At 42.3% G+C, this 18,129-nt stretch overlaps 1 protein-coding gene across 1 annotated transcript in view; it reads left to right on the top strand.

Annotated features, from left to right (window-relative positions):
• Positions 1 to 7,161: 7,161 nt before the first annotated feature.
• The window catches only part of RB1 (RB transcriptional corepressor 1), a 78,119-nt gene continuing 67,151 nt past the window's right edge, over positions 7,162 to 18,129 (top strand). Inside the window, exons 1-2 of the mRNA XM_054389824.1 lie at positions 7,162 to 7,265; positions 7,563 to 7,680. Of these exons, the coding sequence (XP_054245799.1) occupies positions 7,162 to 7,265; positions 7,563 to 7,680 (222 nt within the window). The remainder of the gene's footprint in view (positions 7,266 to 7,562; positions 7,681 to 18,129) is intronic.

Here is an 18,129-nt window from a genome sequence, read left to right as displayed (position 1 = left end):
TGAGTGCAAATACAAATGATGTACATAATGTAGAGCATGTCATGAGTCAGGCTGACCCTGCTGAGAGCCAGGAGTGTTCACCACATGCAGCCCTTTGCATTTCCCTTTGTTCAGCTTCATGGCATCCTTCCCAGCCTGTGTCATCCATCTTGGCCAATTAATCTGGAGCTAGCTCAAATATCACTAATACCGTTCTCTTATCACGCAACTTACGCTTAAACAAGTGTAAAGCAAGTTTATTTTTTTTATATAATTGAGACCTTCATAATAGCAACTTTTATAGGGGAGAGGGCAGAAAAAAGATCTATCATAGTGCCTGCTCTTTTGAAGCTGGTTGGAAAAAAAAAATACAGGAGAGAAAAAAAGGGCGTAACACTCAAAACCAAGGCTGGAAAATCTTCCCAAAACCCACTTCTAAGGTTTCATGATCTGGGAACTGAGTTGTCTTTCTGACCAAATTTTAAGCATTGATTTTTTTAGGAAAGTAGGAATATTTACTAGAATTTTTTTCAATATTTGCTTGCAAAAAAAGCATGCTTAAACTGATATTTAAATAATATGCACCATAAGCGTCCAAATCTTTTGTCTTAGGTTGATTCTGTCAAAAAGCTTTGGACTAATCTTACTTTTTGATCTTTTAAAGGACCTTTTCTTAATATAGTGGGAGGATGCTTTACTGCTTTTGGCGCTATTAAACAATTGTAAACATGCTATCATCCAGCTTCCTGCTATTGTGAATGTTTGGACTGAGATAAAATAATTTGTTTTAAAGGAAGTTTCTTAAATATACAATACTTTTTTAATTTTTTCTTCATCTGTATTTGGCTTCGTTTACAATTTAGTCTTAGTGTAGGTGCATTAGATATTAAAATAAAACCTGTTATTTTCCGAAGGTTGGACTTCTAAAATCTGTTCTTGGGTGGTGCATGGCAGTCATGAACATCAAATAAAGCCTCACATAGATAGAGGATAGATGCCCAAGTGTAAGTTGCATTTAGATAACTACATGTTGTTATAGATGTAAGCAAGCTGGAAAGTCCACTGGGAAAATCTTTGCTATGAACATGCAGGATGTTGCAATTGTGTGATTGTAATAAAGGTCAAATATATGTCAGGACAGGATGCATTTTTTGGAACCCTGTATGAGAAAAGATTCATGCTGAAGTGTTTTTAAGTATGTTTCCTACCTTTACATGAGCATGCCATTCCTTATTTTCTGTAAGTTAACATTAAACTTGCTAATTTTTAAGTAAACCTGCCATCATCTTGAACTTACTTTAAAAATAAAACTCAGTAAGAGACTTCAGAAGGCTGCTGAAGGGGAGACAAAGGGAGGGAGAAACAGATTTATTCTTACAGACAGGTTTATGTGACTATGCTGCTGCATGCCTGTGTCCCTGATAACTCGATCCTTTCGGATAGCAGAAGGAAATTTATTTCTATCAGTAGTGTGATAATGAGCATGGAGAAAGAGAGAGAAACTTGTGTGCACTAAAAGGAAAGCTCCCATCATGTGCTTATGTCTTACTAAATTGCCAGGCGGTTTGTATGAGAAGACCTAAAACACCCTGGGTGCAGAAAAAGCTCCTGTTGGAACTTCTGCCCTCTTAGACAAAGTCAATGAACCATGAGACACAAATCCTTGGGAAAAACTAGCTCTAGGAGCTGCCTGGGCTTTTTCTAAGAGTAGAATAAATATAGTCATGCTATACTGAAGAAAACCACTTCTCTAGCCCAAGGAATTACAGAAAATGTTTAGTATGAAAATGACCTCACTGGAAAAATATATTTGCAAATATTTTTAAAACTCTGTGTAAGAGAGAAAATGAACCCTAATGCCGAGACACACTCTTATCATTGAAGCAGCAAAATCAAAGTGCTATTATCCTGTGCCACTGTGTTTACATGGTGGAGGGGGCTGTGCTGCTCTCTCGTGGGTCCCAAGCAGGCATTGATGTTCAGTAGGTCTTTGCATGTCTAAGGGTATTGTCACCAGTTGATGTGTATGATCTGGGCAAGCAGAGCATGATAAAAGCTCCAAGTCTTCCTTCCTACTCTAGATAAAAATGAAGAGCCATGGGGCAAGCTTTGGCACGAAGGAATAAATACCGAAGGCCTGCAGCATAGAAAACTGCAAAAGTATGGTTATCTGGTACAAGGAGAAGCTGCAGGGTTTCCTGAAGCAACACACAGAGATGTGTTGACTTGCAGAGACAAAATGTAGGGGCTGAATTCATGTATTTGAAGATTACTTCCAGCTGAATCAGAAACCATGAAAGCCAACAGAAGTTTATCAAAGGCATCAACTGAGTGTAGCATTGTCTTCTGGAAAGGTGAGTACATGTTTTTTTTGGTCTGAGTTGTGTGGGAGGATGAAAGCCTGTCATGTCTGTCTTAGCAGAAGCCTATGGTTTAGAAATAGCAGAGCTGTATTCTTGCTGGCATTGTTTGTTCTAGCTTTAGGAGGATGTTTTAGGAAGATGTTACGAGGGAAGCAAAACAGTTTTGTATTTTCATGGTATAAGTTTTGCTGGAATATTATACACAAATGTTTTCCCCTCAGTAGAGTATTCCACTGCCATGCCTTGGTTAAAGAATTTCATTATCCTAGGCTCACTCTTAACAAAAAGAGAAAACCCCAAGATCACAGGTAGATTTAGATCAATTTCCTATCTGTTCACTGCAGGCTACGGTTGCTAATTTTCAGTTGGTTTTCAGGTTGTCAGTTAACATTAATTTTATTCCAGAGAACCACTTCTAGTAAAGCATATTCTGCTTCTTCTGGTCGTAGGAAATCTTGGAAGAGGAGGCATGGGAAACATCCTCACTGGGGAGACAGCCAGCATCAGTACAGGGTGTTGCCGCTGCTGGAACATGCTTTCTCACGCAGAGAGAGGAAGCAGAACCTGGGACTGAGCAGGATGGGAAGGAAGGGATTGTAGCAAGGTTGTTAACGTGGCTGTGTACTTGCAAGCAACAAGGAGTTTGTGTTGGTTGGTTTGTTTGTAGACCTTTGTTTTATTACCAATTGTCAGTAATAGCCAAAATGAACTGCCATGAAGAGGGGGTGCAGGATGAAGGGCCAGATTGTGCCCAGGCTTAGAAGTAGTTTGCCTGCTGGGGACACACAGGATGGTATGTGGGTGACAGAGCACATGGTGTGAAAGAGCTGTGGATGCAAAGGTATATTTAATGTCCAGACACCTTCCAAAGCAAGAATTCCATCAGCAATGATTAGCTTTTTCTGATGTAATTGCACTTGCACTGAGGCTTTATTTGATAAATATCACCAGTCATGGACTTTAATTTTTAGCACCTTGGTCCTCAATGCTAGCACAGATGTGGGGTTTTGCATATTGATGTTGTACATAGAGAACTTCCTCCATCCACCAACAGTACTCATAGTATCCTTTCAGTAGCAATTTGGTTATTTTATTGGTAGAAATTCCTGCCTTAAACTCATCACTGCAGTATCTGAGACTGCAGCAGTGCACTACGTAGCACTCCAAGAAAAGCAAGTCACAGATGTGTATAAATATGGAGTGAAAATAGTATTTTTACTAATAATATATATATATAAAAAGAGGCTTTGAACTGTTAGAGGAGGCAACATCTAACAAGTAGATCTCTGTTTTGAGAGTAATGGGTTGAAATTTGTCATGGTCCCTATGGATTTTAGGTAACTGTAGAAATACTAACTTTTAGAAATGTTTTTTATCATTCCTATTTGAACTCAGTCTTTAGGCGGGGTGATATTAATTAATTAATGATATTAAAAGGCCAGACTTACCAACAGAGAGTACAACTAGCCAGCTTCATCCCCTCACACCCATCAACCATTTCCATCTTCAAAGTCAGAGCTGATCCAGTGCTGTGGCAAGACTGTGGTAGTTACCGGGGAAGTCAAGCTGGGAGTGGAAAAGGCCTGATTCAAACCATAGCCTTAGTGTCACTGAGGCACTCTCGAAGTGGGACCATTACTTAAGTCCATCTGTTGCTCCAGATGGTGCTCCAGAGAAGTCTTTCTTAAGGCGTGGGGCCTTTAGGGCAGCAGCTGGAGAAGAGCTGGCCTGTAGGGAACTGGGGCAGGTCTGTCAACTCCTTGTTCCTGTTAGCGCTTGTGCTGGGGCTTTGAGAGTGACAGCTGGGCTCCAGGTGATGCTGGCAGTGGGAGAATGGTGGTTGTTGCTCAGTGCAAGGAATGTCTACACAGAAAATGCTGGGCAGGAGAAGAGGGTATTACCCTCCCTGGCTAATTCTGCCTGTTACAGGCAGGAAAATGGGGTATGAATCAGGTAGACACTTTTATCATTTATGGATTTTGCAACCTGTGGGTTTTATTCAAGCAAAAAATCTGACAAATATTTAGTACTTGGACTAATATCCAGAAGCTCTCAATTTAGTGGTTTTAGTGTCATTCCTGTTGTACACCTCCAGAGGAAGCAAATTTATTATAATTGTAACTTAAGTGGTAAAGTTCTTTGATAACGTAGAAATCAGCAGCTAGTCTTGGTAGACCATGAGGTGCACTTAAGTTTCTCTGTCACAGGAATTTCCTTTTTATGAAGGCTAAAAAAGCAGCAAGCTTCTCTGGTATCTAAGCAGTAAGAGTCAAAATAAAAAGGCTTGGTTTCAATTTCAATGAAGGCATGACTGCTATTCCCACTGGCAATTGCCATGAAACTATAGCAACAGTTTTAAGTGAAAAATTAAGATAATAAAATTACATAAGATTGTGTAGCAGCTGGAAACAATGAGTCAGGATTGGCTGACTGGGCAGTGTTTCACAGACTGCCATTTGTCTCTGACCTGCACTTTAAAAACTGCTCTAGAAAGATGTTTGGAATAAAGCTATTGTCAGGTCAGATGACTTTTTTTCTTCCCAGAAAGAACTGCTTTTCTTCTTTGCTTTGTCATTTTATTCTGAAAGCTCAAAGGCTCAGTTTAAAACATTTCAAAATACAGGATTAAAACACTGAAATCAGTATATCTAACAAGGTGTGTGTGGGGAAGTACAGCAATTTATATCTGATTTTACACATACATGTGCCTTTCTTTATATGTACTTACATATACATTAAGTCTTCTTACTGCAGTTTAGATATAGTTGCTACATCTGCGGCTCCAGAATGGAGGATTAAGATTATTGTAGCTTGATTCATGTGCTGCCTCTCCTTGAAGCATTCTGAAATTATATTTTGTTTGCACCTGTTTATGGAGGGAAGCCCTTAGTGCCTTGCTTGATGTAAAAGTGCTTAAAATTGGATTTGCAAAGGTGCTTGGCAAACTAACAATTTTATAAACTTAATATTTAGACTGAGGCTGGTTGTCAGTTCTTTAAAGGATATGATATTCCCTAAGCACTAATGCACAAGGGGTATGAGAGCAACACAAATTCTTTGCCTGTCATTTGGATGATCTAGATTCTGGCTCTAAAAGCATGTTAAAGCAGCTGTGAGGGAAGCTACCCAAGAGGGCGTGTTTTCTTCTTGCTGACAGCTCCAGTGTTGTGACCAAACTTTCTCGGATGCTTTGCTCTCATTTTAAATTCTTTTGTGCGTTAAAGCCAGTGGTGAGGAGAGAGCAATGGATTCATCTGTGGGTTAGGTTTTTAACTTACTTTTCTAAGCTGGTTGATGTGCTTTAGCTGTCCGTGTTAGATGACATGCAGTTCTACACTATGAATCTTCAACAGCATGTAGCTATCATCTGATTACAAGAATTATTAAAAGGTGCTTATAAACAGTGTAGTTAGTGTCAGTTTTACTACAATCATAAGAAGTGTCTAAATTCCACTACAGTCTGCAACTCAAATATTTCACTTGATGTACTTTGCCTGAAGTCCCATTTGTTTTGCATTTTTACTGTAATTGGTTTAAGTCTAATTATGAACCAGAAAAATGGCCTGTTCTCCTTTACGTAAGTTAATGACTATAAAGGAAAAGGCTGAACAAATTAATAAAGTGCATGGATCTTAAAAATACTAGTGAATTCTTATTGAATACAGTAGTTGTACTCTTTTTTAAATTCAGCTTTGACAGCAATCTCACTATTTGCTTTACAGACAAATGATAAATATGTGCAGAGTCTTTACATGCAATACTATTGCTTTTTCTAAGAAACTCATAAAAATATGAAAATGTGTGTTGGCTTACAGCAGCGATCTGCCTTCTAAATGCAGATATGTGATATGCAGACAGCAGAATAGATCTGTGAATTAGGGGATCTTCTGAATTTGAATGTCATTGGCTTAAAATCCAGACGATGCCAAAATGCTGGAGAATGTCTTACATGAAACCTAATTGTAATGCATGGTATTAATACTTTATGACTCAGATGAACACCAAGTGAGAGATAGTCATAAAGTATTTGTCAGGATTTCTGTCCTGCTCTACATCTGTATAGTTATTTTTATATATACGTCTATTCTTCTGCTCTCAGCTTGTTGAGTGCCTGCAATATCAGAAGTAGCCAGGCTATCATCTCTAGGGCGACTGAAAGGCTTTGGAGGAGGATCTCTACGCAAGTGCTCATGTTCCCGTGGAAGCGGTACTGACCACCTCGCCAAGGCGTCCTTTCTCCCTCAGTCAGGAGACAGCCGGATGCCATCACTCCTTTCCCTGCTGCGTCCTCAGCTCTGACTCCAGCTGTAATGTAAAACGAGCCTGGAAGGGCGAGAGACGCCGCCGATCAGAGAACGGCCGCCCTCGTACACGCCGGCGGCTGCAAAGTTCTCCACCAACCCGCTGCTTACCTTCAGGGAGCTGAGCCGAGCCCCGCCCCTCCCGCGAGCCCCGGGCCTCGATCCGCCGGCCGCGCCCTCGCTCCAGTTGCCTGGACCACGAAGCGGAGCCGGTTTCTATTGGCTAGTGCGGAGAAAGAAGCGCATTCATTGGCTGAGAGGCTGGCGCGGGCACTTTTCCCTTCCGGGTTCCGAGGCGCGCCAAGCCGGTCTGTGTTTCGGGGGCGCGGTCGCCACTCCTCGCCGGCGGGTAGGGTGGGGGAGCGGCAGCCGGCCCGGAAGTGACGGCTGGCGGTGACGCAGTTTTCCCGCGGTTTGGGCAGCGGGGAGGGGAGCGGCAGCCGGCGGCCCGTCGTTACTGCCGCCCGCGGTGGGCGCTGAACGGCAGTGCCTCTAGGGCCGCTCGCGCACGGGCCGTCATGCCGCCCAAGCCCACCCGCAGGGTGGGCGCCGGCGCCGCCGCCCGGAGCCAGCGCTCCAGCCCTGACAGCGGCTCCGCGCCGCCGCCGCCCGCCGCTCCCCGGTAAGCGCCGCCCGGGCCAGGGTTGTCTTGCGCGGACGTGCCGGGAGCCGCCGCGGCAGGGAGGGCTGGTGGAGCGGTCGGGCTGCCGCGCGGCTGGAGCTGGCGTACCCCTGCTGCGCTGCCGGGGCTCTCTGCGTCGAGCCTACGGGTTGTGCCTCGTCTTTGGCTCTTCTGCCGAGTGGGGCGGTGTCACCCGGGGCGTCCTTCAGCAGCTGGCGTTCCCTCCTAGCTGTGCTGTGCAATATAGCTGTTGTGCTACATGGAGACCCTGCTGTTGATGCCTTTTGCTTTCCCTAGCCTCGAAATTGGTGAAGCTGACTTCGTTGCCCTCTGCAATGCTCTGAAAGTGTCGGATAGTGTGAGGGAAAAAGCGTGGAAGACGTATGAGAGCTTATCGGTTGCGGATGGAGCTCTGGTGAGTACCTGCTGCCTGTAGCTAAGACCTCTGCTGAATGATGTCTATCCTGTGCCCGAACTGAAGTACTAAACTGTACTTACGCTGGACTGGGAGCCAAATGTCTTACAACCAAGGCTTGTGCAGTATGATTGTGTCTCAAGTGCAGTTAGACTGAAATTGGATGTTAGAATCAAAGAATCTGTTGGAAAAGACAAATTTAAGATCGTCAAGTTCAACCATTATCTAACTTGCCTAAGTCTGGTGCCAAACCATGTCCCTTAGCACCACATCTCTGTATCTTTTTATTCACGTCCCGATAAACTGGTGTCTATGTAGTTCCTTTTTCTGTTAGTATTTTCCAATAAAGGTAGAGACACAGGAAATCTTTTTGATTGCTAATAAATGACAGTAGAAAACAACACTATGTGATCAGCTAGTTTTTCAAACAGCAAGTTATTTCAAATATGTCCGAGTCAGCTTTATACGAGTCATGTCATTATGTGTTTCTATGCATTTCTTCTCACCGCATCTTTCTTTGTGAGGCTGCAGAAAGGGTCTGGAGAAGGCTATTGCAGAAAGAAGGATGTGTGTTAAACTTTTTTCTACTGCATAATGTTAATCTGTATGCACTTACCATTAAAGTATTTCTGTTCAAAGTTAATCACTGGGTACGTGTAAACAGATTAAAATATTATACCCATTCCTGACTTTCCTCCCTCCCTTCTCAGTCTGCTACTGCTATCCCAACAAACTAATTCAGGGAACATCTACAATATGATTAAATAATGACCAAAGTTTTGGTGTATAGAACAGAATTAGATTTAAAATAATGAGCTGGGGTATTATTCCCATTATATGGGTTACTATCCATGTATTTGTTGCAACTTCAGCTGACCTGCCATTGCTATGCTGTCACTCTACACCTTGTATAGTGTTATGGGTATGGGTATACTAGCTCTGATGCATTTGAGTTTTGCAGCACAATACAGTAACAGCACGGAAGTGAGACTGTACAGCTTGTTCTGTAACAGATGCAATTTCTGGCTACAGATGTTCCTAGGAGACATTTACTTAAAAACATAATTGAGCTCCTCTATATGATCTGAAAGAGGGGTGAGTTCTACCTAGTGAAAAAAAAAAAAACCTGAAACAAAAAAAGGCAGGTTTGAGTATAATTCTGCAAAATTTCACTTACAGGTGAGACTTTATTTGCACTGATCGCTAGCCAGCAGTGGCCAAATAAAACACAAGGCATTTGCAACCCTTTTTTTCAGCATATGAAGATGTCTTCCTTTACCTGTTCAGAAGAGAGCAATGACTAGATCTTCATTATGACATATAGCTAATGTTAATTGTTTTGCACTTAAAGTGCAGTTGAGGCCTATGCCAGGAGCCTTTCAGTGTATAGGAGGAAGTTTGTGTTAGATCATAGTTCACACCAAGGTTTTTTTCTTCAGACTTTCTGATGTATCAGCAAGGTGCTGAAGTGTGGAAGCTGGCAGGTGTGTGCCTCCATAGGGGCTGGCAGGCACTGGAATTGCTGCGTCCAGCTGACACCATTGCTGGCTTCATCTAAGTGTGAAGTCAAGCAAACTAACAGCCTGGATGATTGCTGCTTCTCTTTCCAAGTCAAGCTGTTATCATGAGGAGTAGTGCTTCTCAGGGTGGCTCTCTGGTTCAGGTTGCAGGGACTCAGGAAGAGCCTGTATTTAAATGCCCACTCCTTTCTCCCCTCTGGTAAAGATAGTGTGTTGGAGAGGCTGTCCCAGGGTTTGTCCCGCAAGCAGCAGCTATGTGTGTTTTGATTGACATGGTTCAATGCTAACTTGTTCAATTCTGAACTGAACAGAAGCTTCTTATATAGCAGGTTTCTGTTCTCAAGAAAACGGGGAAATAGTAGAACACCAGCTGAGACAAATGCATACCAGAACACTTCTGTTTAACCCTGTAGTTGGTTTGAATTGAAGCTTAAGTTATTAGACCACTAATGGAAACAGAGGTGGCATCTAATGATCTCACTCTCGAGCCATTTACAGAACTTAAAGACTTGAGATCTTGCTCTCCCTGGCACACTGGTCTTGTTCTTTATGGCTGAGGCTCTGAGGATGTGAAGGGGCTTCTAACACTAACTAGAAAGTAGTGCCCAAATGTGTAAGGTACTATGATAACTGGTAGAGATTTGTGATGCAGATGTGGGCTTGGACCTAGTCTAAACATTTGCTGTATCACTTGCCCAGTGAACATTTAGTGACTTAAAGTGGAAGTATCTTAGTACTGTTCTGTTTGAGTCATTTAGAGTACATGTAATCACATGCAAAGAAGCTCTGCAGCTTAGAAGTACAAACTAATTATTATTTGGCATATACACACAAAAGATTAGTAGGATGTAGTGACCTGTCAGCCTAAGCCTGCACTTCAGTGAGACAACCAAGGAGTCTTTACTGTCCAGGTGGACATCAGTCAGGAGAAGAGTTGGTATCTGCTGCTCCCTGGAACGAATCCTCCGCGCCAACACTTGCTGAAGCCACTTCCTCTGTGCCAACACTGCCTGAAGCCACTGACACCTCCAAAACTGGTTGACTCACTGCTTTTTTTCCTTCAGGGTGTCACACCTTTCCACACTGACATTTTTTCTTTTGAATATTTGAGTGCCTGATGATCCTATTTCTTTCTGAAATTTTACCTTTCTAGCTTTGCATAGCTCTGCACTGTTGCTTTTCTTATAGTGCTCTCAACTTAACTTGTTTTTGCAGCAATTTGAGTTAATGACATACAGCTGCACCAAATCACAGTTGGGACATGAATCCTAAGACTCACAGAATTGTAATCCTCATAATCATAGAATCCTTATGGCTGGAAAAGATGTCTAAGATCATCAAGTCCAGCACAGTTCAATTCTTGCAACAGCTGAACCAGTGTGAGAAGTGCTGGGTCAAGGGTTGGACGATCTTTGAGGTCTCTTCCAACCAGATAGATTCTGTGATTCTATGAGGAGAAAGGTGATGGACAGAGATGATCACATGATCTTTCTGGAGAATGAGTCTGACTTGTAGTTGGAAAAACTAGAGCTGCAGAGAGAGATTGTTCCAAACATTGTAACATTATAAATATGGTGGTGTTTTCCGTCATAGTTTGAGAATGTTAAAGTTTTTCTTTGTGACAGCCAGACTTTAATTACACTCTTCTACAATAAAATCATAACTTGAAATCTCTTAGGCAAACCTCCTAACACTTACTCCAGAAGTGTACTGAATCAGTGCTGTTGGTGTATGGTGTGAAGGTATCTGATGCATGACAGGAAAAATGTTTAATTTTTAAATTCTTTTTGTATCTGCTGAGTGCTTTTAGAATTCTATTGTAAACGTGGAAGTGTATATATAAATAAGAGCTTTTGCATTCCTGTCATACAAAGACTTCTGTTCTTTCTGTAATTTCTCTTGTTTACCAAAGCAAGCTACCTATGTAAACAATGTTTGATTTAGAGTTGTAGTTTTTACTGTCTTAATTTCAAAACTTATATACCCACAGTTATTGGCTTAATAATTGGCTCTGATGCTTGCTTCTCTGAATTTTTTTAAACTTTCCCAAAAATCTTTGTTATGAGTTGATAGTGCCTGTAAACACTAGATGGAGTAACTAGTTTTAGTGGAATTACTGCTGTGCTTTGGTGAGTAGCATGTGATTATTGGTGTAAGAAAGACTAGGAAAAATCCATACTAATACTGCTAGGAAAAAAGTTCAGGGTGTTATGTTCTGCTAAGGTTTGTTTTGTTAAAGACCAAAAAGATGTGAACCTAAAGTGGAATATTGGGTCATGTAAGGAGGAAAGAGAAAATGGAGTGAATTATTGTTTAATGTGTTGGAAAGAACCAATGTGAGGAACAGATGATGTGGTGACTAAATTGGAACCAAACTGGCAAAGAAAATTTACGTTAAGAAATTGATAGAAATTGGAGTCTGCCAAGGACCTCAAGGCATAGCGTTGGGTGTGTTTCAACCTCATCAGCCCAACTTCCTGTAGTATGTGGGTCAGAGTTTCATTTCTGGTTTGCTGTTCATAGCACTGTTTGGGAAATGTGGCCCACTGTTCTGCTGTTCAGACTCATGAATTCCTGAGTAGTTGTTAGCAAGTGTCTGACTGTTATGTTCTGATGATGAAAGATTTGCAGTCTGCATAGCTTGTACTTTCTAGTTTAACCTTCTTTGACCATGATTTTTTTCCCAAAGTACTACACTAATCTGTTTCAGCAGGGAACTGCTCGAGCACAGGAAACTGCTCGAAAGAGTCAAGTGCAGAGTCACAAAAATGATTAAGGGAATGGAACATCTTCCTTATGAGGAGAGACTGAGGTAGCTGGGGCTCTTTAGCTTGAAGAAGAGGAGACTAAGGGGTGACTTCATACATGTTTATAAATATGTAAATGGTGAGTGCCAAGAGGATGGAGCCAGGCTCTTCTCAGTGATGCCCAATGACAGGACAAGGGACAGTGGGTGGAAGTTGAGGCACAGGAAGTTCCATGTAAACATGAGGAAAAATTTTTTCACTGTGAGGGTGATGAAGCACTGGAACAGGCTGCCCAAGGGGGGTTGTGGAGTCTCCTTCTCTGGAGATACTCAAAACACATGTGGATGTGTTCTGGTGTGACCTGGTATAGGTGATCCTGCTCTGGCAGGGGCGTTGGACTAGGTGATCTTTTGAGGTCCCTTCCAACCCCTAACATTCTGTGATTCTGTGATAATTCAAGACAGTTTTCTTTATTCTATACCCATGGACATGAGAATATATTATTGCTGCCTTAGTGAGTTTTTCCCCATTCAGAAAGTCTCTAGCATCTGAAGATGTTTCTGTCATCTTTCCTTATTTCTAATTGCCCATCTTACATTCTGAAATTCTCCAACTGAGTAGTTACATAGGTATGAAGATGCTGCAGAGCACTTGATTGGCACAAGTTGAACTATGATCCTAGTGAAGAAATCTTAAAAGATGAACTGTATCTTAAGTGGTGGAATGAAATAATGAATTTTTAAATATAGCAGGGCTGCTCTATATAGACCAAAAAGGTAGTGATCAGCAGGTCAGATGTTCCCAATCTCTACAATTTCACATTTAAATTAAGTTAGTTCATTTTGGTTATAGTTTCTTACGAAAAAAAGAAAGCACTGTAGTTGGTAAACCACCTTTCCCTGATGTTAAAAGACACAGAGTCTTGCTTTTGACAAAAGCATGAAATACATGAGCTAATTCTTTTCTGTCTAGATCTTTGTGTCGTATTTATAGAACTGCAGCTAAACTGGACTTGAATCTACTAAAGTTTTGCAAAATTACAGATATTGTAGGATCCTCTGTTACTAAAAAACAAAGAGCTACTGAAAGTGCTAAGCAACCATAAATCATTACCATGGCCCCTCGCTGGTGATGCTTAGTGTCTTAATAGGAGATGCACTGCATGTGTGTTGTGCCCTTGCATTTCAAAAACATAGCTAACTGGCATACAGTTTCTTTTTCGCTTACCATCTGTCCATCCTAGGGAGGCTGATGTCCCCTACAGTCATGTTACATGTGAGGAAAGTGTAATGAGAACTTTCCATGTTAGAAGTAGTATTTTCATGTGCTCCATTGTCTTCGTATTGATTTCCATTACTTTTAGCTACCATAATGTTTGAGTTTGATTTAATCTATTGAGAACTAATAGTAACCTTCCATTCCAGACAATGTTCAATAGAAAATTAAAAACCATTATTGCTGTAAAATTGAGAATCTAACTGTCTTTACACAGAACTTCTTAAATGGAGGCAGTGCGTACAATACACTTACAGAATTTTTTTTCCTAGGAAATTTTTCCTACAGGTCTTAATTCTGATCAGTTTTCTATTTTGAATGCTTTTTGATTCTTCTTCCTTGCCATCATTCTGCTCTGCAATCATAAACATATCTGTGAATGTTTCTTGTATCATCTAGCTAGTTCTCTATACTAATTACTGTGGTGGCTGAGGTTTTAACAAGCCAACAAGTTGCCCATCGTCCCCATGTAATGGTTTAGTGCAAGGGCTAACCTGCCTACTCCTGCAACCCGAAAGTCGGGGAAAAGTAACACACAAAACTCGGGGTTGAGATACAGAGCTAAGAGTTCCATATAACATATGTATAATTACCTTATCTAATAATCTAATCAATCTAATAATACAGTGCATGATAGCCTGTTTGCAAAAGAAGCACAGTGAAATACAGGAAAAAACTCACAGCATAAAACAGAAACTGAAAATCAGTGAGCTACCCCACACCCACATGTCTTGCCACCATCCCTGTGGGAAAAAAACCCAGCACCCAAGAACCTGGAACCCAGAAGCAGCAACCAGAACAGGAAGCCTCCCATGAATTTCAAGCCCTATGATACTTAGCTCCAGTTAGCACTTCCATTTTTGAAGCTGGCATGACTGCAGCATGGTATGAATAACAGCACCAGATTAAACTCAATCTATGACACCCCTTCAAAAACCAGGTTTTTGGTATTTACAGTACGACATCCTACATCCCACTTGATTCATGTGCCATCTGTGTTTACGTATTTCTCATGTACATTTCTTTTGACCACTTTTTACACATCATTTGAAGTTTCTATTCCTGGTTTACTTTTGTAAGCTGTCATCAAAACTGTTACCAGTGTTGGCAGAATAATAAACATAGAATCATAGAATCAGTCAGGGTTGGAAGGGACCACAAGGATCATCTAGTTCCAACCCCCCTGCCATGGGCAGGGACACCTCACACTACATCAGGCTGGCCATAGCCTCATCTAGCCTGGCCTTAAACACCTCCAGGGATGGGGCCTCAACCACCTTCCTGGACAACCCATTCCAGGCTCTCACCACTCTCATGGGGAAGACCTTCCCCTCACTTCCAGCCTGAATCTCCCCACTTCCAGCTTTATTCCATTCCCCCTAGTCCTGTCACTCCCTGATATCCTAAAAAGTCCCTCCCTAGCTTTCTTGTAGTCCCCCTTCAGATATTGAAAGGCCACAAGAAGGTCACCTCGGAGCCTTCTCTTCTCCAGACTGAACAGCCCCAACTCTTTCAGTCTCATCTCTAATTGTAAACTAGATCTGAGAATTTCTGTGACCCTCTCCTTCTTGTGAGCGGTTTAGCACTGAAGAACCTCTTAAAGAAAGTGTTTGTATTAGTACCTTTAACACCTTGCAACAACATCTGTAAAACAGGAACAAGAATCTGATTTCACAGTACCTCACTTTGAGCATTTTATGCATATGACTCCTCCATGTTGTTTTCACTAGAATTAGGTAAGCTAATATTTTGCTAAAATAGATTAAATAGTAGTAATAGTAAGCCCAGAATGAAAAATAAATATTTTTACAGAGTTTTAGATATTTTCCTGCAGAAAACTATATTTTGGGGTTTGGAGTTCCTGATGAGTTGAAATAAGGTCACTTGAAGTTATTTTATTGAAATCGACTGACAGCAAAAACCAAACCTTGAGCTGTTGTCCTGCCTGTTCTCTGTAGTGTTGCTGTATCAACAAACATCTTGAGTCAGAGTGTGGTCAAGAAGAAAACCCTCAGAAATTAATTTCTGGCTGTGAATTTGTCTTTTGTCCGTTCCCATGCCCTCAGGCCCATCTGGGATGAATCATTTAGCTTTGTCTGTAAACAAACTGTTAATTCATGTCATAGGATTGGTTCCCCTGCAGTTACGATGCTGGCAAAACAGTTGAATGGAGTGAAGCCACCATGTGTTTGTTTTGCAGTCAGCTTTAACTCATTTTGTAGAAGTGAACTTGAAAAATGTCTTTGGGAGGGAAGAAGTGTGAAGAGGAGGACTTGCCAAGAGGACCTCTCCTTATCTCTTTCCCTTTTCTTACCACATGATGTTTAGATTTTTATTGTTTATATTTTATGTATTTAAATTACAGAAATCTTCATGTATGGGCAGATAGTCTTGTTTTCTGGGGAAGCTGCAGTTTACCTGTCCCTTTGTGTGTTTTAAGCAGCAGTGGCTGGTGATAGAGTTCTAGTACAGTGTTCTTTCATGTTTTGCTCTCCTCACAGAATCACAGAATTAACCAGGTTGGAAAAGACCTCTAAGATCGTGAAGTCCAACCTATCACCCAACACCATCTAATCAACTAGACCATGGCACTAGGTGCCTCATCCAGTCTTATTTTAAACACCTCCAGGGACAGTGACGCCACCACCTCCCTGGGCAGCCCATTCCAATGGCCAGTCACTCTTTTTGTGAAGAACTTCTTTCCTAAGATCCAGCCTAAACTTCCCCTTGCACAGCTTGATACTCTGTCCTCTTTTTTTTTTTTTTTTTTTTTTTGCTGATTTTCTGGGGGAAGAGACCAACTCCCAACTACCCTTCAGGTAGTTGTAGACAGCAATAAGGTCTCCCCTGAGCCTCTTCTTCTCCAGGCTAAACAACCTCAGCTTCCTCAGCCTCTCCTCGTAAGGCTTGTGCTCCAGACCCCTCACCAGCTTTGTTGCCCTTCTCTGGACTCATTCAAGCAGCTCAACATCTTTCTTGAATTGAGGGCCCCAGAACTGGACACAGTACTCAAGGTGTGACCTAACCAGTGCTGAGTACAAGGGCACAATGACTTCCCTGCTCCTGCTGGCCACACTATTCCTGATGCAGGCCAGGATGCCATTGGCCTTCTTGGCCTCCTGGGCACACTGCTGGCTCATGTTTAGCCTAGTGTCAGCCAGTACCCCCAGGTCCCTTTCTGCCTGGCTGCTCTCCAGCCACTCTGTCCCCAGCCTGTAGTGCTGCATGGGGTTGTTGTGGCCAATGTGTAGAGCCTGGCACTTGGACATGTTAAATCTCATGTTGTTGGACTCTGTCCATCTGACCAGCCTGTCAAGGTTCCTCTGCAGAGCCCTCCTGTTCTCCAACAGATCAACACCTGCCCTCAGCTTGGTGTCATCTGCAAACTTACTGATGATGGACTCAATCCCCTTGTCCAGATCATCAATAAAGATATTGAACAGGATAGGTCCTCCTTCATGCAGCTGATGTTAAGAGATGGGCATGCTCAGATGCTGCTTACATTTTTGTCATTATAAAAGAAAAAATAGTTTGATTGTTTATCTTAGGTTCTCTGTAAAATTTTTGTTAGTCCAGAAGCGATCCAGCATCTCTTTGGTTGAGAGAAGATACCCAAAGCATCTTGTAGCAGCAGCAGCAGTGTATGTGGCGATAGTCCTGTTTAACATTTGACTCACCATAATGGTTTGAATCTAGTGGAATGACAGACTGCTTCTGAGGCTGCTGTCTAGTTTACTGGGAGAAATAAAGGAGTTATTAATCGCACCATACTGGATAAGGAGTTTAAAGATTGTTCTTGCAAAATCAGACTTTGCTCTTGCCAAATAAACCATTGCTATAGCTGTCAAGCACTCATCCTCTCAGAGTAGGGATTAAGCTGCCTAGGAGAGTTGGGCTTGTTTGGACAGGCAGCAAACCAGGAACGATTTCACCATTTCCTAGCACTCAGTCCTGCCCTACAAGATGTATTTATGGAACAGTGTCACAGTCTGAGTTTGCAGGAGCATGAATCGAAGGGAACTTAATTGTTAAACAAGGGCAGCTGACCTCAGTGGCAGTGGTGTCCTCAGTAGGTGAGTAGTCATCTTTCTTCTTGGTAGGTCACCAGCTAGCCTTAACCTTCAATTTATTTGTTTTTTTATGGCGCACAGAGACATTAATACAGGAAAATAGATCCTCATCCAACAGGACATTTTTTTGTTCTTATGTGCCTGGTAGCTTCTTGTACCTGTCAGCAAAGAATTCCTGGACAGGTGTACTCTGTGCTGAGTTAAGAACTGGCTGGGGGGCAAGGCCCAGCCACATCCAGCTGGCAGCCAGTCAGTAGTCGTGTCCCCCAAGGATCGGTGTTGGGCCTGATCCTATTCAGTATCTTTGAATGATGATCTGGACAAGGGGATTGAGTCCATCATCAGTAGTTTTGCAGATGACACCAATCTGGGAGCAGGGGTTGATCTGTTAGAGGGTAGGAGGGCTCTGCAGAGTGACCTTGACAGGCTGGTCAGATGGGCAGAGTCCAACAACATGAGATTTAACACATGTGAGTGCTGGGTTCTACACTTTGGCTACAACCCCATGCAGCACTACAGGCTGAGGACAGAGTGGCTGGAGAGCAGCCAGGCAGAAAGGGACCTGGGGATGCTGGTTGACAGTAGGCTGAACATGAGCCAGCAGTGTGCCCAGGTGGCCAAGAAGGCCAATGGCATCCTGGCCTGCATCAGGAATAGTGTGGCCAGCAGGAACAGGGAAGTCTTTCTGCCCCTGTACTCAGCACTGGTTAGGTCACACCTTGAGTACTGTGTCCAATTCTGGGCCCTCAACTCAAGAAAGATGTTGAGCTGCTTGAATGAGAAGGGCAACAAAGCTGGTGAAAGGTCTGGAGCACAAACCCTATGAGGAGAGGCTGA

This window comes from Indicator indicator, chromosome 1 (assembly GCF_027791375.1).
Source record: "Indicator indicator isolate 239-I01 chromosome 1, UM_Iind_1.1, whole genome shotgun sequence".
Taxonomy (NCBI): domain Eukaryota; kingdom Metazoa; phylum Chordata; class Aves; order Piciformes; family Indicatoridae; genus Indicator; species Indicator indicator.
This window is presented reverse-complemented; position numbering and strand designations above follow the sequence as displayed.